The following is a 26,559-nucleotide window of genomic DNA, read 5'->3' on the forward strand; positions in this document are numbered from 1 at the left end:
GGTAAGACGAGAGATGAGCAGTGGCAGAGATTTGAGTAGGTTTTTCATAAATCGCAGCTAAGGTATATTTTGGTGAGTGAGAAAAGGCACGACAAGAAAGATGCATCATTCATGGCTAACTGATCGAATTAAGAGTGCTAGCTAAGTGAAAGAAAAGGCATATAACATTGTGAAGGCTAGTGGTGGGTGAAAGGATTGAGACATTTTTGTAAATCAGCAAAAGGCACTGAAAAAATGATGGGGAAAATTAGGTTTGAGAGTAAACTCAGATCATATAACACAATAATAAAACATTCAATGGGCAGATTTTAAAAAAAATAGCTGAAACATAGAACTGATAGAACAGTGGAATTGATAATGGGAAATAAGGAAAAAAATAAGATTCCAAATATTTATGTCTTCAGGGCAGAAGACACTCACATCTTTCCAATAACAATGGATATTCAAGGAGGGGGCTGGGGGAATATAAAACAAAGTATCAAACGTACTAGGCAAACTGAGTGTCCAACAAGCACCCTGGATCTAATGACATGCATCCAAGGGTCTCAAAGGAAGTGGCTCTATGGTGAAATGTTTGCTGTAATCTACTAAAAAACCCTTGATTTGGAGAGCTCCCAGAGGACTTGGAAACTGAAAATGGAGTGCCACTGTTTAAGACAGACACATGTCTCTCATTGGGGGAGAAACTGGAATCTATTCTTATGAAGGTAGTAACAGTCTAAAGCCTAAGACAATCAAACAAGCCTATATAGCTTTGTGTAAAGGTAATCTTTTTTTTTTAATTTGTAAAGTTATTTGAAGAAGTACCACAGGATGGATGAAGTAGAACAAGTAGAGGCAGGGTATTTACCTGTAGAGTGCATATGGCAAGTTACTGCACAAGCTAAATGCAATCAGCACTTTGCGGGGTGGAAACGGGGAAGGTAGTAGTGGCAAAGATAAGGAAGCAACTAACAAACATAAAACAGAGTTGGGATAAGCAAATATTTTGAGGAGTAGCAATCAAAAGTAGTGGGACGTCACCAAATAACTATTGTGGCCTTAGCTATTTATAATCTACATTGATTACCTGCTTCAAGAGGCTGAGTATTTTGCAGATAAATGTGAGGAGATGGAATAGTGGGCCAGTAGAAACATAGAAACATAGAAAATAGTGCAGGAGGAGGCCATTCGGCCCTTCGATCCAGCACCGCCATTCAGTGTGATCATGGCTGATCGTCCCCTATCAATAACCCCTGCCTGCCTTCTCCCCATATCCCTTGACTCCACTATCCCCTAGAGCTCTATCTAACTCTCTCTTAAATCCATCCAGTGATTTGGCTTCCACTGCCCTCTGTGGCAGGGAATTCCATAAATTCACAACTCTCTGGGTGAAAAAGTTTTTTCTCACCTCAGTCTTAAATGACTCCACTTTGTTCTAAGACTGGCCCCTGGTTCTGGAGTTGGGAGAAGTAAGTTGGGAGATGGACACAGTTTACAAGAGCAGTCAGATAAGTTAAGTGAGCCAGTAGAAGTTGATAGATGCAGTCTAATGTGGGCAAATGTGAAGTTATCCATTTGGAAGGAAGAATGAACAAGGAATTTATTATTTAAATGGAGTGAGACTGTAGAATGTTGCTGAACAAAGATCTGTGGACCTGCCACATGAAATATTGAAATACGTTTTTTTGCAGGTAGAGCAAATACAGGGACTCCTTGAGTTCTGAATAATCTGACTTTATGCAAATCTTCCTATACATTTTTGAAATAATTTCTCAAACATCAGTGCCAATCTCCTGGACAATCTGGATCCCCTCCAATTTGCAACCAGGAAATATAGGCTAGAGAGGATATCATATTTTCCGTACTGTATTCAGTTCTGGATTAACTTGAGAATGAGGAGACCTGAATCAGTTTGCTATTCATTGACGACAGCTTGTCCTTCAATACTATAATTCCAAATAAGCTCTAAACATCGGGGGCTTGACCTTGGGGCCTTCATCTGCAACTGGTTTCTGGACAATTGGTCGGTTAGAACTGGTATAACCTTTCATCCATCCTGACGCTCAACAGTGTTGCACTTTTGGGTTGTGTGCGCTGTCCCCTACTACTCTTTGTACACTCATGACTGTGTGACCAAGCAGAGCATTAATTCGAATACCACTGTATCCTCATCAACAGAGATGGTCAACTGGTACAAGCTTGTTGGCATCCATACACCAGCAACCTAACTTGGTCCCTTCACATTGTGGTATCAAGAAAGAGCATCAGCATGTTTACTTCCTCAGGCATCTGAGAATGTTTGCCATGTCCAGGAGGATTCTCTCAAATGTCTATAGATGTGCTACAGAAAGTATTCTGTATATGGGATGCATCTTGGCTTGGTATGACAACTGTTCTGCTCCTGACTGCCCAAATCTGCATAGTGGTGAACCCAGCCCAGTCCACCTTAGGCTCGTCATTACGTTCCATCTAGTTCATCCTCATGCTTGTTGCATAGGAAGGTTGGAAGTGTCATCAAAGATGACTACCACACTGGCCATTTCCTTTTGTCTCCTCTACCTTCTGGGAGAAGATATAAGAGCTTGAAAGGCAGGATGTACAGACTTAAAGACAGCTTCATCCCCATGCTAACTGACTCCTCAACCAATCACCTCTTTTACACCCACTTCCCAGAGGTGCTGCCACACACCCTTACTCCTAATTTATCTCATTTAATTATTCTGTTATTGTACTTCAATTTTTTACACACACTACTTCAGAGTGCATGTCATTTCTTTTGCACCATTCTGCTGTTTTGCACGTATTGTTATGTTTATCATTACTGGATGTATAATGTTCACTAATGCGCTTCAGGTGGACAAAGAATAACATTGCACCTTGCTGTGTATGGCAACGACTAATCTTATAATGATGTATTATGTTGCCCATTAAATCCTCTGCACAACAATTTATAGCCATGTGTGAAAGTATGCCAGGCTATTGAAATACCATGAAAACACCTTGGTACATACCATGAGAGCAATCAACTGTTTTTATTAATCCTGTGGCTGGTTTTAGCTGTTTTACAAAGAGCTTCTTTCCTCGAATAAAGACCATTTCAGCTCCTTAGTTCTACATTTCTACCTCAGATACTCTTCAACATTTAAATACCAGGAGAAAATCTTCCCATGCAAGTTTGATATTCATTAGCATATAGAGAATTTAAGTCAGATTTTAATTACTTTTGCTGATAGTTGATTAATTTGCAACACATTTTAACTTCCTTTTAATTGCCTTGATATTTTTAGGATTTTAAGAGATCGTTCTTTTGCAAGAACAAGTGATTTGGATTGGGGTGAGTATGTGCAGAATGGAGCTACAGTTCAAATCCAACATGATAACCAGATTTGTTACATGGCTATGCTATTATTATGTGTATATTTTTTCTAATGACATTTTCATTGAAATTATTCATCTTTCATTAGATATTAAATGATTCCCGACTGTTGGACAAACTTTAAATTATTTTTTCAACTGGATAAGCAGACATGATAAGTCATACAGTATGAAAATGGGCCCTTCGGCCTAACTCGTTTCATGCTAACCAAGATGCCCCATGTAGTTAGTTGCACCTGCCTGCTTTTGGCCCTTCTCTCTCTCATCCTTTTCTATAATATAATAATAATAACTTTATTTATAGAGCACTTTAAAAACACCCACTGTTGCAACAAAGTGCTGTACATGACTAATCATGAACAAAAAATTATTACAAGCCAATAAAAACATTAAAAAAGAGAGTAAAAACAATAAAAAACATTAAAAACACTAAAACAGGAGCAAAGTCTCATGCAGGGTCAAAAGCCAAGGAATAGAAAAGGGTTTTAAGACTGATTTTGAAGATGGACAGTGAGGGGGCCTGTCTGATGTGCAACGGCAGAGTGTTCCATAATGTCGGAGCAGCAACAGAGAAGGCTCTATCCCCTCTGAGCTTCCGCTTAGACCTCGGTACCTCCAGGAGCAGCTGATCAGCTGACCTGAGGCACCGGGCAGGAGCGTAGTACCTATCTAAATGTCTTTTCAATGTTGTTATTGTACCTGCCTCATCTACTTCCCCTGTCATCTCGTTCCAATTACCTATCACCCTCTGTGAAAAGGTTGTCCCAAGGGTTCCTATTAAATCTTTCCCCTCACCTTAAACCTGGTTCTTAATTCCCTCCCCTGGGTAAAAGACCATGCATTCACCCTAACTATCTCCCTCGTGATTTTGTGCACTTCTGCGCATAAGATCACCCCTTCTACCTGCGCGGTGAGGAATAAAATACTAGCGTGCTCAACCTGCTCCCATAGCTCAGGCTCTCTAGTCCTGGCAACATCCTCGCAAATCTTCTTTGAACTCTTTCCAGAGTAATGCCATCTATCCTATATCAGGGTGACCGAACTGAACCCAATATTCCAAGTGTGGCCTCACCAAATGTTGTTACACAAATGTAAAGTCAGTTGGCTACATTTTATTTAGCACTCTTACTGGCTTAGAATTTTGGCCTCAGTTTTAATTGTTTGGGATCACCTGTATTTAAATCAATCCTGTCTTTATATCAATTTTGGCATAACTCCTTTTTTTGCTGCCTTCATTGCTGCAGCTTTCTTGTTAGTTGCAGAATCTTTAAGATCACTCTTTCAGACGCTATGTTAATAATTCTGCGTGAAAGTACATGTTCTGTTACTGATCTTAATATTAAAATACTACTTTGAACCCACATTCTCTTGCCAAGATTTCACAATTCAACATCATGCAATCTTTTGGATTTACCAGCTCCGTCCCTGAGATCATTTTGTGTCTCTCTGAGCAATCGTTCCCCCGCCATTAGTAAAAGCAAGAGTTCCAGTCTTTAGTCTCTTGACGTAAACCTTCAGCCTGGTACCTTCTCCATGAAAATCTGCAACATTTTAATTAAAACTTGCTTTGGCGTGAACTATATATTGGTTCTTTAACTTTCTACATTATTTTAGTTAAGCCGGTTGGGTCAAGAAATGTTTTCCTTCTTAGATTTAATTCAGAGAGTTCATTTGAGGGGCTCATTCAAAGTCACAAGAGCAGCGTGGAACCACATGAAGAATCAAAATTATGGCAGGTAAGACAAAGAATTGGTGCTTCCTACATGGTTGCATATTTTATTTTGAATATCTATAGATATTGTTCATTGTTTGCTTAAAAAAAACCCAATTTGTTACAATAAAATATATTTTTTATTTTGCCAGAATTATTATGACTGCATCTACATCTGGAATATATGGCAACTTTGGGCAGGCAAATTACAGTGCTGCAAAACTTGGACTACTGGGACTTTCAAATACTTTAGCTATCGAAGGTCAAAAATACAACATCCAATGTAATACTATCGCTCCAACAGCTGGATCCAGATTGACCCAAACTGTTCTGCCTCAAGGTAAGTAACATTGCTTTTGCAATGTTGCTAAAGTTAATTCTTAAGAAGGGTTGGTGTTTAATATCTTAGAAACTCTCTAGGCAGTCTCTTGGGATCAAAAATAATTTGCTTCTGTTTGGGTTCTGAAGTGAGTGATGCAGGGCCAGCAGACTCTAACACGTAGGATGGGAAAGAAGAAGGAGTTAGTTTGTGAGATGGTGCTTTCCTCTGCTATTTGTGCTGGGTTTATATGGACTTGGGTAGTGCGGCCCAAAGGATCTTGGTTCCATCCAAAATACTGCTCCACAATGAGTGGTCGTGAACTAGTGATTTCCAAGTGGCAGAGAGGGATTTGCAATCTGTCAAGGCAGTTCAGAGGATCTTATTTCTCTGCCTACCTGACAATTACTTCCACTAACAGCTCAGAATTGAGTGCTTTGAATGCGACGCGTGCAAAGAGCTGAGTGTACTTTAAAACATAAATGGTGAGGAAATTAGGCCAAAAGCATGAGCCCATTTACAAGTTCAGTGGATTTGGAGAGATTTGAGGAGAGAGCTTTGATGTTTTTCAGTCTTAATTGGTTTAGCTCAGAGGCACAACATACTCAATCTGTGATCTATTTATTTGAAACGTTGATGAATTAAGTATGCTGTATTTTAACTCAATTGACTGTCCCTTGACAAGAACACAGTGGACCTCATAATTATATTAAATTCGTACTATGAAGTGTAGGATGCTGAGGGTGACTCTGAGGGCTCAACTAGTGGGAAAGTCTAGGACCAGAGGTCACAGCCTAAGAATTAAAGTACTTCCATTAAGAATGAGATGAGGAGGAATTTCTTTAGTCAGAGGGTGGTAAATCTGAAATTCATTGCCACAGAAGGCTATGGAGGCCAAGTCAATGGATATTTTTAAGGTAGAGATAGATAGATTCTTGATTAGTACCAATATCAGGGTTTAAGGGGAGAAGGCAGGAGAATGGGGTTAGGAGGGAGAGAATGAATGGCGGAGTAGAGTTGATGGACCGAATGGTGCAAGCCATCATATCTATCTATCTATATACTTTTAAAAATGTGTGTGTGTGTGTGTGTGTGTGTGTGTGCGCGCGCATGTGTCATTTTGCCTTTGAAACGTATCTCCTCGAAAACCAGACGCTGTAACGAGGACATTTTTACATATTTCAGTACATTTTACACATTTGGTACATTATTTTCCTGACTTTTTTATTAAAATTGTTGACCAATCTGACCACTGCCCAGCTGCTGACGTTACAATAACAGTGAAATTTTTACATCTTCTGGTAGAAATTTTCCTTATGATTTAAAAAATCCAATCCCCAATAAATTTGGTCAATTATTTCCCGAGATATTTACTAAAAGTTATCACCAAACTGGCATTTAAAAAAAATATAAAGGTTGCCCAACTGCTGACCTCACAATGCCTTTCATTGTGGCAACCCCCCGCCGCTCTGGATGAATGCAGCTGCTGTCAACGCGCATGCGCAGTTTTCCACGAGGTACATTAGCCCACCCACCCACCTTCTTCAAAAGGCGCAGAAAGATCAAGAAAGTTCTGCAGCAAAGATCCTACAGCTCTGCTCCGCTATAGGATCTTTGTTCTGCAGATCGCGAGCTCAGGGCGCTCACGCGCTGAAGAAGCTTCTCCTCACTGTCGGCGCAGCTTGTGAATCCCCGGCCCTCCCATCCCCCGCCCGCCCGCTCACTGAGCCGCAGGTTTCCAGAGAGTCAAGCCGCTCCCCCGCGCTCTCTCCTCGCCTCTTTACCCGTCACAGGGGACGACCTCCTCTCCGGGAAGGCCCGATCGTCTGTTGCCCCCCCCCCCCGCCCCCGACCCGGCTCTGTCACGCTGGTGGGTGCCCTTGCGGAAGCCACAATCGGCTGGTCCCCCCCGCTGCTTTTCACCATCCTCAGATCGCTCCGGGCCTCGCTCTTGTCCATGCCTGCCGCAGGCTAGCCCGGGCCCGGCGCCTGGTGGGAAGGCCGGCTCTACGACCTGGGTAGGTGCTGCCTCTACCCCCCCCCCCCCTCCCAGAAAGGGCAGAGAGGAGAGGGAGGAGAGGGGGAGAGAGGGAGGACGGGTGAGAGAGGGGAGGAGGGGGCCCTCCCTCTCTGCCCCCCCTTCCTCTCTGCCCCCCTCCCTCTCTAGGGAGTGGTGAATATTGTGACCTATGGGTGAGTGGTGGAGTATTGCGTTCAGGAACCAGCCCTCCCCTGCGATGCCGTGCCCCCCCTCCCCCCAATCTCTTCCCCCTCCTCTTCCCTCTCCATCTCCCCCCCCCCTCTCATGGGCAGTTGGGGGTTATGCGTGTGTATAGGGCGGGGGATGGGGTAAAAGGAGTGAATGAATATTAATATAATCTCAAGGGGGGGGGGGTTAGTGTGTGTGAGGTGGTTAGCGTGTATGTGACGCCAAAGGCCCACCCCCCCCCTCGCAACCGCGCATTGGGTCTAGTTGGCACTTGGTCTAGTATACTTTTAAAACTCTGTGTGTGGGTGTGTGTGAGTCATTTTGCCTTGGAACATATCTCCTTGAAAACCAGACGCCGAAATGGGGAAATTTTTACATATTTCAGTGATTCCTTGTGATTATAAAAATCCGCTCCTCTATAAATTTGGTGAATTATATCCCGAGATATTTACTAATATTTATCACCAAACTGACATAAAAAAAAAAATATAAAGGCTGCCCAGCTGCTGACCTCACAATGCCTTTCCTTGTGAAACCCCCCCCCCCCCCCGCGCTGCTCTGGATTAATGCAGCTGGTTTCCACGAGGTAAGTTAGCCCACCCACCCCCCTATTCTTCAAAAGGCGCAGAAAGAACGAGAAAGTTTGTTCTGTAGATCGCGAGGTCAGCAGCGATCACGCGCTGAAGAAGTTTCTCCGCGCTGCCCGTGCAGCTTGTGAAGCCACGCACCTCCCCCCCCCCCCCCCCCCCCCTCCTCCTCCTCTCACCTCCTCCCCTCTCCTCCCTCCCTCTCTCCCCTCTCCTCTCTATCCGTCACAGGGGACAACCTCCTCTCCGTGTCTGCGGCCCGATCCTCTGTAACGCTGGCGGAAGCCACGATCGGCCCTCCGCTGCTTTTGGCACTCAGCAAAGAGCCTATAGCTCGCTCAGATCGCTCCGGGCTCGCCCGGGCCCCCGCGAGCTGCCGGCCCGCCCCCCTCCCCTCTCCCTCTCTCCCTCTCTCCCTCTCTCCCCCTCTCCCTCTTTCCCCCTCTCCCTCTTTCCCCTCTCCCTCTTTCCCCCCTCTCCCTCCCTCTCCCCCCCTCCCTCTCTCTCCCCCCCTCTCTCTCTCTCTCTCTCTCTCTCTCTCTCTCTCTCTCTCTCTCTCTCTCTCTCCCTCCCCCCCTCTCTCCTTCTCTCTCTCTCTCTCTCCCCCTCTCCCTCCCTCTCCCTCTCTCTCTCTCCCTCTCTCTCTCCTCCCCCTCTCTCTCCCTCCCCTCCCCTCTCTCCTCTCCTCTCTCCCCCCCTCCCCTCTCTCTCTCTCCCCCCTCTCTCCTCTCTCTCTCCCTCTCTCTCCCCCTCTCTCTCTCTCCTCCCCCCCTCTCTGCCTCCCCCCTTCCTCTCTGTGCCCCCCTTCCTCTCCGCCCCCCCTTCCTCTCTGCCCCCCCTTCCTCTCTGCCCTCCCCCCTCTCTTCCCCCCACCCCCCCCCTCAATCTCTGAATATTGTGAATATTGGGGCCTATGGGTAAGTGGTGGAGTATTGCGTTCGGGAATCATCCCTCCCCTGTGACGCTGCGCACCCCCCAACCGCTTCCTCTCTACCCCCCTCCCTCTCTACCCCCTCCCCTCCCTCTCTACCCCCTCCCCTCCCTCTCTACCCCCCTCACCTCCCCCCCCCTTCTCTAGCCACGCCTGCGCAGTTGGGGGTTACACGTGAGTGGATAGGGCGGGGGATGGTGTAAAAGGTGCGAATGAAAAATATTAATATAATATCAAGGGGGGGGGGGGGTGTTAGTGACGCCGAAGGTCGCTCCCCTCCGGAACCGTGCGTTGAGGGGACGGGACCCAATGGTTCCCCCTTGGTCTAGTAACTTTTAAATATCTTCGGAAGGCTATATGTTCAAAAATATTCAGTTCAATCATTGGCCCGTGATTTGTGGAGTGCGAGATTAAGCCATTTGGGTAGATCATTTGAAAAGGTTTGAATGAGGAAAAAAAGAAGCAGAATGATAAAAACATGTTTGATATTTGAGGAATTGGTATTGATATTGCATCTTGAGATGCAGTAAAACATTTTCAGTCGGATATTCTCTTCACTCTAGAATTAGTGGATGCTTTGAAGCCTGAGTTTATAGCACCCTTGGTGGTTTGGTTGTGCCACGAAAGTTGCCAAGAGAATGGCAGCTTATTTGAGGTAGGATGTTTATCTCTACATCAGATTTTGATTAAACTTTTGCACATATTTTATGGAAATGCATTGAGAAATATTTTGTATTTCTGTTTTCTCCTTTCATTCAGGTGGGGGCTGGCTGGATTGGAAAACGTAAGTGAAGTTTCATATTATTATTCTTGAAGAAACATGGTACAGTAAAACTGTTAATCTGGCAAGCTCATAACTTTGGTGCCAGACAGGCTGATTTTACAGACTTTGGATGTAATTCCAATTAATACTTCAACACTCATCATTCATTTTTTTAATTAGAATTTATACAGTACGATGAATTTTCTTTTCAATACTCTAATGGAACCATAGCAAATGGAGCCTGTTAAGTTTAAAAGGAGTGGATGAACTAGGGCCCTGGTGTGTTCAGGGAATAGCTCAAATCAGCACCTGGTAAAATAGACAATAGACAATAGGTGCAGGAGTAGGCCATTCGGCCCTTCGAGCCAGCCATTCAATGTGATCATGGCTGATCATCCCCAATCAGTACCCTGCTCCTGCCTTCTCCCCATATCCCCTGACTCCGCTATCTTTAAGAGCCCTATCTAGCTGAACCACTGGTATTTCTAAACAATTGGGTTATGGATTATTGGAGTTTTATTGTAGTGTGGATTTCATGTTTGATGTAAATATTGCACATTGGAAATTGAGTTTCCAAGTGGGTTATAGAGTGAAAAATGTGTTTCAAACTAAGAATCTTGAAGAAAGATCAAAATAGGCTTGGAATTTGATGCTCTGCTATGACTATGCTTTTTAACTGCTGTGGCCAATTTCTGAAATAACCAGAGTAAACATTTTTTTTCTTAATATATGTTGGAGTTCGCCTTTTGGGACTGTTGGCAACTGGAGAGACTATTGTACTGAACTCTAGACTGACACAGCAATTCATACTGTAATAGTGCTATAGTTTTAGATTCTGGATAGTTTGATGGGTTTGAGTTATTAAATTTAGGCCTTGTTATTTCTCACCTGTGTGCATAAAAAAAAAACCTACAGTGCCCTTCATAAAGACCCATCATTTATTGATTTATTTGCCTCTGTATTCCACAATTTGAGATTTGTAATAGAAAAAAATCACATGTGGTTATAGTGCACATTGTCCGATTTTAATAAAGGCCATTTTTATCCATTTTGGTCTCACCATGTGTTTATACATAGTCCCCCCCATTTCAGGATACCATAATGTTTGGGACAAAGCAATGTCATGCAAATGAAAGTAGTCATGTTTAGAATTTTGTTGCATATCATTTGCTGGGAGTCTTCTCTGGTGATGCTCTGCCGGGCCTGTATTGCAGTCATCTTTAGCTTATTCTTGTTTTGGGGGCTAGTCCCATTCAGTATTCTCTTCAGCATATAAAAGGCATGCTCAATTAGTTCAGATCGGGTGATTGACTTGGCCACTCAAGTATTTTTTAGCTTTGGAAAAACTCCTCTGTTCCTTTAGCACAGGAACGTGCCGTGAGTAATAAGTCGGGGTAGGCAGTCAGTCGGCTTTTTTTTTTAAATAAACCCCGCATGCGCAGATTGTTCTCACCGTAAAAATAAAAAATAAAAATAAAAATAGTAACAATTCAATTTGCCCAAGGCTTCCTAGTCTCCTTTATTCTGAATTACTGAATGGGTGGGGGGGTGAAGGGTGATGGCAGGTGGAGAGATGGTGGGAAAAACGAGAGTACAGGGAAAAGTTGAATCAGTTGTCATCTAATTGAATGACAACACTTGTTCAAGGGACCAATTGGGGGGAAAGTTCCTTTCACAGCGTGTGGAGAGTCTGTGTCAGGGGTAAAGTTGCGGGGAGGGCAGGAGTGTTGAGAAGGAGGGGGTCCAGGATAATGCCGGTAACTCACTCACCGTGGCTGCGGCGCTCTGGATGCGGAGCCACGCACTGTAGCCGGGGATAGAAGAAGCTCGGGTGGCTGCGAACGGCTGCCGGGAACCGACATCAGAACTGGCCGCCACGTCAGCGCCTTCTGCCGGCCCGCTCACCTCTGGCAGTGCTCTCTGTCAGAACACCTCTAACCTGCCGCTCGCAGACTTCACTCATGTCAGCCACTTCCCGCAAATCCTTAAATTCCCACAGCCGAGTAACCTCAATCGCGCTGTCGGAATTTAAGGATTTGCGGGAAGCGGCTGACATGAGTGAGGCCAGCGAGCGGCAGGAGTAAGGTTTTTAGACGGACAGTTGCCAGAGGTGAGCGGGGACCGGCAGAAGGCGCTGAGGTGGCGGCCGGTTCCGCTCTCCACCCGAGCTGCTTCTCTCCTCCCCCCCCCCCCCCCCCCCCCCCCCCCCCCCCCCCCCCCAGCCTCAATGCGGTGGTTCCGTGCAAGGAGCGTCGCAAGTGGCATGATCCCGACCCCCTCCTTCACAACATTCGTGCCCTCCCTGCAACTTTACCCCGGGCCAGACTCCCCAAATGCTGTGAAAGGAACTCTCCCCCCCCCCCCACACCCCCACACCCCGGGAAATACGGTATTTATAAACATAAAGAACCAAGAAATGTACTTACCACACACGAACTCCATTCTTCTCTCTTTGTTTCCGAAGGTACTCTTAAAATAATGACAATCCATATTTGAAAACCCCGCCAAGAAACTAGCGCTGTACATGTGCAGTAGACTGCTGCGCCTGCGCTGTGCTGCAAAGGCAGAATTTCAGCTGCCTTCAGCCCTGCTTGAAATTGATGGCTTGAAGCAGCGCCGACGGCACGTGCGCTGCACAGACCTTCAAGGGTTATAAGCGCTGCGGATGAAAGGCACGGAGAATTATGCCTACCTAAGAGAGCGATCTCTTAGATAGGCATAAATCTCCCATGCCTTTACTATTTATATTTAGTAATTACCATTTTATAATTTTAGTCGGGGTAGGCAGTGCCTACCTTGCCAACCCTAACGGCACGTGCCTGCTTTAGCAGTATGTTTAGGATCTTTGTCTTGCTATAGAATGAACTGCCAGCCAATGAGTTTTGAGGCCTTTGTTTGAACTTGAGCAGACAGGATGTGTCTATACATTTCAGAATTCATTATGCTACTACCATCAGCAGTTGTATCATCTAAGAAGATAAGTGAGCCAGTACCTTCAGCAGCCATACATGCCCAGGCCATAACACTCCCACCACTGTGTTTCACAGAAGTGGTTGTATTCTTTGGTTCTTGAAGTTCCTTCTCTCCTCCATACTTTGCTCTTGCCATCACTGTGATATGTTAAGCTTCGTCTCATCTGTCCATCATACCCTTCTCCAGAACTATTGCTCTTTTAAGTACTTCTTGGCAAACTGTAACCTGGCCATCCTATTTTTACAGTGGTTTGCATCTTAGACAATAGACAATAGGTGCAGGAGTAGGCCATTCGGCCCTTAGAGCCAGCACCGCCATTCAATGTGATCATGGCTGATCATCCCCAATCAGTACCCCGTTCCTACCTTCTCCCCATATCCCCTGACTCCGCTATTTTTAAGAGCCATATCTAGCTCTTTCTTGAAAGCATCCAGAGAACCTGCTTCCACCGCCCTCTGAGGCAGAGAATTCCATAGACTCACCACTCTCTATGAGAAAAAGTGTTTCCTCGTTTGCGTTCTAAATGGCTTACTCCTTATTCTTAAACTGTGGCCCCGGTTCTGGACTCCCCCAACATCGGGAACATGTTTCTTGCCTCTAGCGTGTCCGATTCCTTAACAATCTTACATGTTTCAATGAGATACCCTCTCATCCTTCTAAACTCCAGAGTGTACAAGCCCAGCTGCTCCATTCTCTCATAATATGACAGTCCCGGCATCCCGGGAATTAACCTTGTAAACCTACGCTGCACTCCCTCAATAGCAAGAATGTCCTCAAATTAGGGGACCAAAATTGCACACAATACTCCAGGTGTGGTCTCACTAGGGATCTGTACAACTGCAGAAGGACCTCTTTGCTCCTATATTCGATTCCTCTTGTTACAAAGGCCAACATGCCATTCGCTTTCTTCACTGCCTGCTGTACCTGCATGCTTACTTTCGTAGACTGATGTACAAAGACCCCCAGATCCCGTTGTACTTCCCCTTTTCCCAACTTGATGCCATTTAGATAGTAATCTGCCATCCTGTTTTTCGTACCAAAGTGGATATCCTCACATTTATCCACATTAAACTTCATCTGCCATGCATCTGCCCACTCCCCTAACCTGTCCAAGTCACCCTGCATTCTCATAGCATCCTCCTCACAGTTCACACTGCCACCCAGCTTTGTGTCATCTGCAAATCTTGCAGTGTAGCCTCTGTATTTCTGTTCATGAAGTCTTCTGCGGATAGTCAACACCTGACAAATCAACACCTGACTCCTGAAGACTGTTTCTGATCTGTCGGACGGGTGTTTGGGGATTTTTCTTCATTATAGAGAGAATTCTTCTGTCATCAGCTGTGGAGGTCTTCCTTGGCCTGCCAGTCCCTTTGCGATTAGTAAGCTCATCCGTGTTCTCTTTCTTGATGATGTTCCAAACAGTTGATTTTGGTAAGCCTAAGGTTTGGCTGATGTCTCTAACAGTTTTATTCTTGTTTCTCAGTCTCATAATGGCCTCTTTGACTTTCATTGGCAAAACTTTGGTCCTCATGTTGATAAACAGCAATAAAAGTTTCCAAAGGTGATGGAAAGACTGGAGGAAAGACTAGGTGCTGAGAGCTCTCTTATTATGCATTAAGGAGGCAATTAAACACAGCTGAGCAATTACATAGACCTGTGAAGCCATGTGTCCCAAACATTATGGTGCCTGAAATGGGGAGACTGTATAAACTGCTGTAATTTCTACATGGTGTAATTTCTACATGGCCTTTAATGAAATCTGACAATGTGCACGTTAACCACTTGTGTTTTTTTCTATTACAAATCTCAAATTGTGGAGTACAGAGACAAATAAATAAATGATGGGTCTTTGTCCCAAACATTATGGACGGCACTGTAATTGGGCAATTCGGAGAAGAGTAGAGAAGTAATCCTGTGTTCAAAAGGGAACTGCAGATGCTGGAATATCGAAGGTACACAACATTTTGTGTACCTTAGAGAAGTAATCCTGCTTGGCCTGACTATCAATAACACTTCTGCCAGCATTTCCAAGAAGGTTGTCTGTGTTACCAAGGAGACCAGGGAGCAAATGTAACTTTTTAAATTATTTTAGTTGCAATTTGAAGGAGTTTAAAAACCTTAACTCTTTGCAGCGTTTAGTTTTTCTGTTTATTATTTGACGTTGAGATTCACAAACCTGTTGAAGTGAGATTGACTCCCATGCTGCATCCAGGACTTTAAATAGTTGAAGTTGGGTATCTGGCTAATAATATAATTCAATAGGCTTTTGATCATATATAGCAACTGCCCTTTGGGAGGTAAATGTTTAAATATTTACATGCCTGATTAGGAAAAGGAAATACCTTCATTTAAATAACCTTCTTGATTTCTGGATGTCTCAAAGCACTTCCAAGTTAATTAAATGAAGTGAAATCACTCTTTAAGACACGTGGCACCTAATTTGCACACAATAAACTCCTAGGTAATTTCTTGTAATGGCATTGGTTAAAGTATATATATATATATATATTGGTTAGAACACTGATAACAACTACACAACCTTTCTTCATGGGATCTTCTACAATTACATAAGCGAGAAGGTGAAAGCTCTGTTTACTATCTCATCCAAAAGAAAACAGTGCTGATATTCAGCATTTCTGACATTCTGTACACAGCAGCTTCTATGCTTGAGTGCAAACATTTATATTTGTGCACTAGTCTCCTGGGGCAGTATTTGATTCATATGTAATGGAGCTAAGGGCTCAATTTTATATATGTATTTATGTCTGCCATAGGAGTGTAAGAATATGTATCTATGATTCTTAATTTTTCAAATGGTATGAAGCTCCCCCTTGGTGGTGCTATAGATCAACATTTTTACAATATGGATGTCTTATAGCAGCCACATTACATGCTAAATGGCATCCTTCATGTGATTTGCCTAGAGTAGTAGGCAAGGTTTGTATTTTTGTGAAATCAGCATTGGAAATAATTATGCAGTATATTTTCTGTTGAAGTGCCTGAGCATTTTCACTGGATGGGGAAGAAGAGAGAATATGCTTCATAGTAAATTACTCTTCTCTCAGATTTTGGCATGCTATTGATCACTTGCTGGGTGGTGAGATCGCAAAATGGAAACTTACAGAGTCCATAGTAGTAATCTGTTTCGCTACAGATTTAGCTGTGATTCAAAGTACATTGTTTGGAATTTGGAAATGATGCAGGAAAATTAAAATTCGATTTTTTTAAAGAATAGAAGGCATTTTATTTGTTAAAAATGAAATAACACCAATCCAAGTATGAATCCAGCTATTTTGTTTGATGTGCCAATACCTTTCGGAGGTGAGAGTTCTTTGGTTACCTATTTCTTATTACCTACTAATAAGCAAATGTTGAAGATTTTTAAACATTAACAACAGTTAACAGCACAATATATTTGATGCTGTCAAAACATGTGTTTATTGCAATAAACAGCTTGAATTATTTTAAACTAAGAATTTTAAATTGAGCTCGTCATCTTCAAGACTATATTGATCTTAAATAGACATTAAATCTATTTATTTGTTCTGCTTTAGATGAACTAGGCACCTGTTATGATATAATCACAGGCAGAACTAATCACCTTGTGCTATCACTGCTTCATGTATCCTTAGACTTTCCACCAACCTTCACCTCATTTGTAGCCTGTAAATCAGCTCCTTGCATACTCAGTATTGCAGATCAGATGGGTAAAGTATGGTGTAGAGTGACCAGCAGATTTCAACACAGAAATGAGGAAATTTGAACTTGGTGCAGATGCTTAAGGTAGCGATGGTTAGGATACATAGCTTAGCTTTTCAGAAAAAATTAGCCATAATGTCTTTTGGACATTACAAATAATTTTGGATCCAGTTAGTTACTTTTGAAGTGTAGTCACTCCAATGTAGATGAATGTGGCTTCCTGTTTGCATTTTGCATGAGGTGCATAACCACTTTGTTGATGGGATGTGTTTTGCCAAGAAGACCTACAACCAATCCTCTAAAATCAACAGTGGTTCCTTGGCTTAATATCACCTCCAACAACGCAAAGCTTCAGTATAATACAGAAATATCAGTCAGGATTATTTGCTGAATCTCTTTTATGGGCTATATATAGTAAGTTGATATTGCGTTATAAAGTATTAACTGAGACAGAGTGGCAGCAGTAACTATTTTGTCAGGAATGTGACAGGGATTAATGTATGAAGACTGATGTGCTAAATTCCTCAATTTTGAAAGGACGTGTTCGGGTGGTTTTGAGCTCTTTTTTTAAGCTGAGTAATTGTGTTCAAACTTTATTTTTGAATAATCTTTAGAAATGAAACACATCTTTCATAATTTTGAAAACTTTTAAATTAAAATGTAAATAGTTTTTCTCCCACAGTGCTTATGATTCTGGGAAAACAATTTGCATTGTTCTGCAACCATTTTAATTATTTTAATTATATATTGACTCTGCAACCATCTTAATTATTTTTCCTTTCTTGAGTGCGTTGGGAGCGAACGTTGGGAGCTATTGTAAGACAGAACAATCAACAAATGACACCTGAAGCCGTGCGTGACAACTGGAAACAGATCTGTGACTTTGATAATGCAACCAAGCCCAAAAGTGGCAGAGGTAATTTTCAGAAAGATTGTAATGATTGTTTGTGAATAATGTAAGTGTTTTGTATCTGCTGAGGGTATAGTTTTGAAGTGACACTTTTAACAACACAAATAGTAGTATACCTTGATACTGTAAACAGTGAAAGTTTTAATATTAAAATGTTTTCATTAACATCAGAGTTAAAAACAAGGCGAATTCGATGATTTTTGACCAAGGAATTTTGGAAGGTAACACCTTAAGCGTAAAAAATTATCCAGAAATAGGTAATTCCACCAATTGCACGTGTATGGGCTCCTTGAAATGTATTGGGCCATTCCGTAACTAAGCAATGATTAGTCATGGGGGGGCAATAAGTTCCCAACTACTAACATTCTTTATAAAATACCTTGTGTGTATATTAACTTCCTTATCTGTCTGATAATGTCACTTTCTGAAACTCCAAACACCTCTACTTTGCGAAATGCTATCTATATAATTAAAAGTCTAAACTTGACTACTTCCTGTTTGCGCTGTATATTGATTTTAGAAAAAAGGCTACCACGTACGGCTGTGATTTTTGGCCATCTTACTCGGAGTACTCCACCGCTCATCAGGTGCCGAGGATTTTTCCCGGTGGGAGGGGGGAGGAACTATAAAAGCCGGAAGTGTGGGCTCAGGCTCTGCAAGATGGGGGAGGGAGAGGACACGACTCTCTGTCTTTGGTGTCCTTGCACCCTGCATGAAATGGTATGAAACTGCATTTGAATTTGGTGGCCTTGCCCCATCCGACATGAAAAGGTATGAAACTGCACTTGAATTTGGTGGCCTTGCACCCTGCTTGAAGTGGTATGAAACTGCACTTGAATTTGGTGGCCTTGCACCCTGCTTGAAGTGGTATGAAACCACTTAAATTTGGTGGCCTTGCACCCTGCTTGAAGTAGTAGGAAACAGCACATGAATTTGGTGGCCTTGCACCCTGCTTGAAGTGGTATGAAACTGCACTTGAATTTGGTGCCCTTGCACCCTGCTTGAAGTGGTACGAAACTGCACTTGAATTTGGTGGCCTTGCACCCTGCTTGAAGTGGTACGAAACTGCACTTTAATTTGGTGACCGTGCGCCCTGCTTGAAGTGGTATGAAACTGCACTTGAGTTTAGTGGCCTTGCACCCTGCTTGAAATGGAATTTCAAGGAATAGCCGTGTCAACTGCCAGCCCACCAGCCGTGAGTGAGTGAGCTGCCAGCCCAAGAATCCATTCGTCCCACAATGTCCATACTAGCCTTCTAGAAACCAGCCTTCAGCCCACAACACCCATACTAGCTCTCCAGAAAGCCCTTCCCCCCCCACTGGCCACCAATATTGGAATTGGTGGAGAGGTGGAATATTGCCTAGGTGGACCAGCCCACCCGTGTGAACATGGGACCCAACGGGTCCCACTGAGTCTAGTGTAATTCATTATTTATAAGGATGTCTGTTCGTATCACAACATCTTTATCTGCTGATCCTGTGCTAGGGGTCAGGTCACACAGCTGTGTCATGCATCTCTACTTCCTCACATCGACATTAACCAAATGTCCAAGTGTGGATCATAGAAACATAGAAACATAGAAAATAGGTGCAGGAGTAGGCCATTCGGCCCTTTCGAGCCTGCACCATCATTCAATATGATCATGGCTGATCATCCAACTCAGTATCCTGTACCTGCCTTCTCTCCATACCCCCTGATCCCTTTAGCCACAAGGGCCACATCTAACTCTCTCTTAAATATAGCCAATGAACTGGCCTCAACTACCTTCTGCGAGAGAGAATTCCAGAGATTCACCACTCTCTGTGTGAAAAAAGTTTTCCTCATCTCGGTCCTAAAACATTTCCCCTTTATCCTTAAACTGTGACCCCTCGTTCTGGACTTCCCCAACATCGGGAACAATCTTCCTGCATCTAGCCTGTCCAACCCCTTAAGAATTTTGTAAGTTTCTATAAGATCCCCCCTCAATCTTCTAAATTCTAGCGAGTACAAACCGATCTGCAGGTAGCCCTGACTTTCCCTCTCTATCTCCCCCCCCCCCACCCAAGTCACACTAGCTTCTCATTTTTACCGTACAAACGGCATACAATGGCCTTTTTCCTTTATCATTGTCACCTTTTTGCATATCTTTCATTCATTGTTCCTTATCTCTCCACATCACCGTCTATATCTCGTGTTTCCCTTATCCCTAAGCAGTCTGAAGAAGGGTCTCAAACCGAAACGTCACCCATTTCTTCTCTCCAGAGGCGCTGTCTGTTCCGCCAGATTTTTGTGTCTATCTTCGATCATATGAGCATGTTCCACTGCCCTTGCCTTGTTCTGCTGAGCAATGCAGCCGTTATGTACATCTGACTTTTTTTTAAACTCCCTGTCCTAGTGCAACTCAGGGGCTTGCTGGTTGTAAATAACATGTGCCATGTGTGAGCATGAGTTTCAGATTACGCTCCTGTGTTTTGTTACAGATTCACTTATGACTCTCCATGAGGTACTGAACAAGCTGGGCACGAAACAAGGAATCTCCACAAATCCAACCAGTGGCTCACTACAAACTAGCACTTCAGGCATCAATCCAGTAGGTGTCATGCGTTAATATAAGGTGTTGGTACTATGAACACAAAACCAGTTCTCGTATATTGAATACTTGTCTTAGAATATGATCGATGTGTTTTTCTTTTATAAATTTGCCCTTAAAGGCTTTTCTTCAGATTGTCAGATGATCCAGTTGGTTTATCTCCTTGGAATTTTTAGCTCTCTGGATAGGGAAGTTCAGATAAATGTGCTTTATCTTAATGCACACTGCTTGTCACCAGGGTATTGGAGAAGAGCCAATTGATTCACTGATTACCTGACCTCCTGAAAACTGGTTGAGTGCTGGGTTTAAATACATATTTAAATGTCATTATAGATAGTCATAAAACCTGCATCTTGATTGTTCAAGTCGTCAACTTTATTGAAATGAAAGTGGCAATGCCTGCAGGATTGTGCAAAACAACAGAACAGAACAGAACCAGTATTTACATTTTTTTTTAAAGGACACAACAGTACAACAGAACAGAACAGAACCAGTATTTACATTTTTTTTTTAAAGGACACAACAGTAATTACCCCCTGGTGAGATCAGTCCAGATGGCCTGTGGGAAGAAACTCCGTCTCATCCTCTCTGTTTTTGCAGCGTGACAGCAGAGACGCTTGCCTGACCATAGCAGCTGGAACAGTCCGTTGCTGGGGTGGTAAGGGTCCTTCATGACCTTGCTGGCTCTGGATCTGCACCTCCTGGTGTATAGGTCCTGCAAAGGGGGAGGGGGATGGGGGTGGGAAATGTAGTTCCCATGGTGCGTTCGGCCTAACGCACTACTCTCTACAGAGCCTTCCTGTCCTGGGCAGAGCTGTTGCCAAACCAGATCGAGATGTTTCTGGACAGGATGCTTTCTACAGCACCAGAGTAGAAGGATCCTCAGAGAGACTCTGAATTTCCTCAGCTGCCTGAGGTGGTAAAGGCACTGCCTTGCCTTTCTCACCAGTGTGGCAGTGTGGGTTGTCCATGTCAGATCCTTTGTGATGTGGACTCCCAGGTATTTAAAGCTGCTCGGGTGCTGAGTTCCATTTTCAGTTTCTCAAATGTATATTTGTCCATATGCAATGATCACCTCCCACATTGGGCAGCACGGTGGTGCAACGGTAGAGTTGCTGCCTTACAGCACCAGAGACCCAGGTTCAATCCTGACTAAGGGGGCTATCTGTACGGAGTTTGTACATTCTCCTGCGCTCTGGTTTTCTCCCACGCTCCAAAGACGTGCAGGTTTGTAGGTTAATTGGCTTCGGTAAAAATAATTGTAAAATGTCCCTAGTGTGTAGTATAGTGGTAGTATACGGGATGTGATCGCTGGTCAGCATGGACTTGGTTGCACAAGGGCCTGTGTCTGCGCTGTATCTCTAAAATCTCTTTGACAGTGGTTACCATTGTCACATCGCTTGCCCTCAATGCTCTCGAGTGGACACAGTTGAAACGCAAATAGGCCAATCACATACAGCACGGAAACAGGCTCTTCAGCCCAACTTGTCTATGCGGACCAAGATGCCCCATCTATTCTAGCTCACTTGCCCACATTTGGCCCATATCCCTCTGTACCTTTCCTATCCATGTACCTGTCTAAATGTCAAATGTAATGCAGCTTCAAGTACTATCAGTGTTGGGTGTTACCTCTTGCTTTAGAATGGTGTATTTTTTTGTTGGTGAATTTGAAGTGCCCAGGAAGATCTTCTGCATTAAAAACAATATAATTAGGGAAATTGTTGCATTATGCGAGGGGCAGTAGGTTAATCTAGTTAATAATGAGGTAGTATGCGTTAGTAGTACAGGTGCACAACCTTTTATCCAAAAGCCTTGGGACCAGACACTTTTCGTAATTCGGAATTTTTCGGCTTTCGGAATGGAAGAGTTTTAGCGTAGATTTTAACGGCTGGCTCAGTGGTAGAGTGCTCAGCTCATATCCGCAAGGCCGCAAGTTTGCGCCTCGATCCCGGCAGTTACTCGATCGCGAGTTTGAGTCTTCAATGTAGTTTTTTCTTGCAGAATAGGAGAGAATAGGGAGGGTTAGGCTGGGATCATTCTCTGCGAGATGATCTTAGTGCGGGAGACAAGTGTAAGGGAGGTGTACTTACTGTGTGGGCAGAACTTTGGAAGTGATTGCCCACCATTATCAAAAGCCGCTGTGTCTCCCTGTCCCTCCAACTCCAGAGAAATCCGCTCCCCGATGGGCCGCTACGGCGACAAGTGGCAGTTCGCCCACAGCCTGAGCTGCGCAACCCCAAGAACAAGACGTACCTTGCACACCATCAGCTTCTGCCCCTATGGGGAGCGTGTTCCTCTGGAGTTGGAGCGGGGCTGGGCTGGAGTTGCTGATCTGGGATCTCCGTGCTTGCAGTGGGCCTGGGGGTCGATGTCCCGATGAGGGGGCGCAGCTCGGACTGTGGGCGAACTGCCACCTGTCGCCGTAGCGGCCCATTGGGGAGCGGCTTCTGGTGGTCCTGACGTCTCTCAGCTCCTGTCCAGGGGGGTGGCCGGAGACGTCAGGACCAACAGGAACCCGCACCCCGATGGGCCGCTACAGCGACAAGTGGCAGTTCGCCCACAGCCCGAGCTGCGCCCCCTCATCCGCAACCCCAAGAACAAGACGTACCTTGCACACCATCAGCTTCTGTCCCTACGGGGAGCGTGTTCCTCTGGAGTTGGAACGGGGCTGGGCTGCTGCTGGCAGTGGGTCTCTGGGATCTCCGTGCTTGCAGTGGGCCTGGGGGTCGGTGTCCCGTTGGTCCTGATGTCTCCGGTGACTGGCACTGACCTGCTGGCATCGCCGACGTGAAGACAGTGCAAAGCCCCCGCGCCGGTGCAATGGGCGGGGAGCTGGAGAGGGGAAGGAATGGGTCACACACATGGCTGGGAAGCAGAGGGATGTAGGTGGGGTGAAACTGAAGGGAGCGACAATCTGCTGCTGCCTGCCCGCTGAGTTAAAAAGTTCCCACTCACGATACACTGTGTATCGTGAGTCTACCGTGGTAACTTTTTAACTCAGCGGGCAGGCAGCAGCAGATTGTCAATTATTAACCCTCCCGCGCAATATACCCTCACCTTCTCTTTTATGAATTAGGATTTAGTTCCCCTTTCTTTGAGGACCGACCGGAGGTTCCGCTGTCACCTCTGCGTGCCGCCCTCGGTGAACGTCTTCAAGGACCTTTCTTCAAGGACCGAAAAAATGTCCGCTATTCGGAGCTTTTCGCTATTTGGAATTTCGGATAAAAGGTTGTGCACCTGTATAGATAATGAGATTTTTTACCTTCAGCTTTGTTTGAAACTGCATATGTGTAGCAACCTCACTATGTCTTGTCTTTTGTTAATGTTTTAAAATGCAGATTGAGGCAATAGGTAAAAGATTGTCTGCACCTGAATATGCCTACACCAATCTACAGCCCATTCTCTACGCTCTTGGAGTTGGCATGACAACAAAAGATCCAGATCACTTGAAGTTCCTTTTTGAAAGAAATGAAGAGTTCTCATGTTTGCCTTCTTTTGGGGTAATCCCTGCCCAAGCTGCCATGTTTGATGGTCTTGCATCTGTTCCTGGATTGAACATTGACTTCACAAAGGCAAGTCTAGCAGCCGTTTTGAATAATCTTTCATTGATTTCGGAAGCCATACATAAATTATTTACCATGTATGAAACATTTCTTGTAATATGTTGTCTTCAATGGATTTAAGATTCCATAGGTTTAGTCCAAATTAATTTCTATATTCTTGATGCTTTCAGGATCACATTTGTAAAATAAGATCACATGTAAAATCTAAATTGTCTTAGTTATGTATTTTTGTTTGGAAGTTTTCAAGGGAATTTTTCTTTGTCTCAAAAGAATATTTTCCCATCTAATTTTCTGTTATTCCCTATTGCCCTTAAGCTAGGAAAGTTATGCTGAAGTACTATTTCAGTACAATGCTTGCACTTTAATGAGGTTGCAGGATATAGAAAGTCATTCATAACTGGCTGAAGCCGAAAAATAGATTGTAGTGCTCTTCCTGAATAGCTGTACAGTTGTTCAATCAAGAGTTCATTGTGCATCTTGATTATTTTAAAGATGGACATCTTTAAGTTGCTATTTTGAAGGAAAATAAGTTTTTGCTTTCAAAACCATTGGATGCCAAATCTGTAATATTGAGCAGCGTTTTTCACCTTTCATGAAGGTATTTCTTCTTGTTCTGGAAAGGCTTGAAAGCTGTGCTGTATCTTGTGAACGTGTTTTTGTCAAATTTGAGTTGATTGGCAATTACAGGCAGAATAACCAGTAATACCTTATAGTGTCCAGTAATAATTTGTTATTGTATGTCATCTGAATCTGTGAATTGATTGTGTAATACTTTGTCGATTATAGTGCGCTTAAGAAATGTGAATGCCTGAGGATGAATAAGATCCCTCAGAGACTTTGCACAGTTAGGACACTTGCTTCACTGTACTATATGAAAAACTTGGGACACTATTGATCAAACTTGCATTCACTACCCAAATTGATATTTACTGCATTACCTCTGAGAAGTTCTCAAAATTAATTCTGTACTATATATTTGAGATTTCATCTGACCAGTTCATTTCTACATGAGATCTGTTCTTGACTGCTGCTTAACTGTCTCATTATGTCATCTGGTCTTACCCTATCAAAGAAATTCTGTGTGTTCCTCCCCACTCCATGTCTCTGCATTTTCTCAGCTACCCAACTAACTTTTTTTCTCTTTCATAGTTTGAATTAAACATTATGGACCTGAAGCATTAAATATTTCTCTTTCCATATTTACTGTCAGACCTGAGTGTTTCCAGTATTTTCTAGTTTAAAAAAAAAAAAATCATACACCATAGACACAGGCTCTTCGGTCCAACTTGCCCATGTCGACCAAGATATTTCATCTACAAAGTCCCACCTGCCCGTATTTGGCCCATATCCCTCCAAACCTTTCCTGTCCATGTACCTGTCCAAATGTATTTTAAACATTGTTATATTACCTGCCTCAACTACCTCCTCTGGCAGCTGGTTCCATATACTATGTAAAAAAAAGTTGCCCCTCAGGTGCCTATTAACTTTTTATCCTCTCACCTTAAAACTATTCTTGATGCCCCTACTCTGGATAAAATACACTGTTTATTCATCCTATCTATTCCCCTAATGATCTTCTACACTACTATAGAATTGCCTCGCATCCTCCTGTGCTCCAAGGAACACAGTGCCAGCCTGCTCAACTTCTTGTACAACTGTAACATAACATCTCAACTTCTACACTCAGCACCCTGACCAAAGAATGCCAATGTACCAAAAGCCTTTGTGATCACCCTATTTCAAGATGCTACTTTCAAGGAACTATGTACCTGCTCTCCTAGATCCCCGTGCACTACGACATTCCCTGGGGCACTGTCATTCAATATGTAGGTTCTGCCCTGGTTTGTGTTCCCAACTTATCTGCATTAAAATCATTCCTCAGCCCACTTGCCCAACTGATCAAAGATCACTTTAGTGTTACCTGCAAACTTACTAATTCTGCCTATCTTCTTATCCAAATGTTTTATTAACGCATTGCATTTATTTTTGCAGCAGAGTGGATAACTTTGACTGGGATTGGCTTGGTGTGAAAGAGTTGGATGAATAGGAATCTTAAATGTGCGTTAAATTTCGACCAGGGCATCGAAAGATCAGTTCTTTATTGTCTTATTGAGCAAAATAGAGGATAAATCTTCAGAGCTTGATGCGATGTAACCTCGATACTTTTGGGAGTCAAGTGGGAAGATTCCCGAGGTTTGGCTACAGGGAAGGTGCTTGATGACTGAAGACTGAATGTGCTACCGTTAATCAGGAAGGGCAGTGTAATAGCCCTGTCCCACGGTACGAGTTCATTCCAAGAGATCTCCAGAGTTAAAAAAAAATCAAACTCGTGGTAAGCACGGAGAATGAACGTAGTGGATAGGTCGGAGCTCGGGACGTCTCTTAGCACTAACGGCATGTACTCGGGAAGACTCGCTAACGGTAGGTAAGCACGGGAAGACTCGTGAAGAATTTTCAACATGTTGAAAAATGTCAACGAGAGCCCCGAGAACCGACGAGTGGCCATTACCGTAAATCTCCGAGTTCGAATCAGGGCAAACTCGGGAGAGCTCTTGGAATGAACTCGTACCGTGGGACAGGGCTTTAAAGCCGGGCGATCATAAGCCACTTACTCCACCATAGTAATTATTTGAAAAAAAAATCTAGGTAACAGGGTTAATTTACATAGGGAAAGATAGGGATTGATAAGGAATAGTCAGCACAGATTAATGGTTTTCTTATTGTCACATGTACCGAGATACAGTAGTAGTGTAGAAAATTCAAGACTCTATTAAAGATGTAGGAACAGGGAATGTAGAAAGCAATAATTGAATGGGTGGTGTCAATGTGGATTTATTAATGGATAAATCATACTGGATAAATCTATTTGAGCTTTTGTTTTGAGGTTGCAACAGAATATATAAGCAACCCAGCGAATGCTTTATGTTCAGACTTTGAAGGCTTTCAATAGAGTACCCCCACTTTAAAC

At 43.6% G+C, this 26,559-nt stretch overlaps 1 protein-coding gene across 1 annotated transcript in view; it reads left to right on the plus strand.

Moving 5' to 3' along the window:
* The window catches only part of hsd17b4 (hydroxysteroid 17-beta dehydrogenase 4), a 109,806-nt gene that overhangs the window by 17,992 nt on the left and 65,255 nt on the right, over nucleotides 1–26,559 (plus strand). The window contains exons 6-13 of the mRNA XM_033017485.1: nucleotides 3,270–3,316; nucleotides 5,009–5,093; nucleotides 5,221–5,408; nucleotides 9,678–9,769; nucleotides 9,874–9,898; nucleotides 17,337–17,465; nucleotides 19,919–20,028; nucleotides 23,367–23,600. Coding sequence (XP_032873376.1) covers nucleotides 3,270–3,316; nucleotides 5,009–5,093; nucleotides 5,221–5,408; nucleotides 9,678–9,769; nucleotides 9,874–9,898; nucleotides 17,337–17,465; nucleotides 19,919–20,028; nucleotides 23,367–23,600 — 910 coding nt within the window. The remainder of the gene's footprint in view (nucleotides 1–3,269; nucleotides 3,317–5,008; nucleotides 5,094–5,220; nucleotides 5,409–9,677; nucleotides 9,770–9,873; nucleotides 9,899–17,336; nucleotides 17,466–19,918; nucleotides 20,029–23,366; nucleotides 23,601–26,559) is intronic.

Source organism: Amblyraja radiata, chromosome 3, assembly GCF_010909765.2.
Source record: "Amblyraja radiata isolate CabotCenter1 chromosome 3, sAmbRad1.1.pri, whole genome shotgun sequence".
NCBI lineage: Eukaryota > Metazoa > Chordata > Chondrichthyes > Rajiformes > Rajidae > Amblyraja > Amblyraja radiata.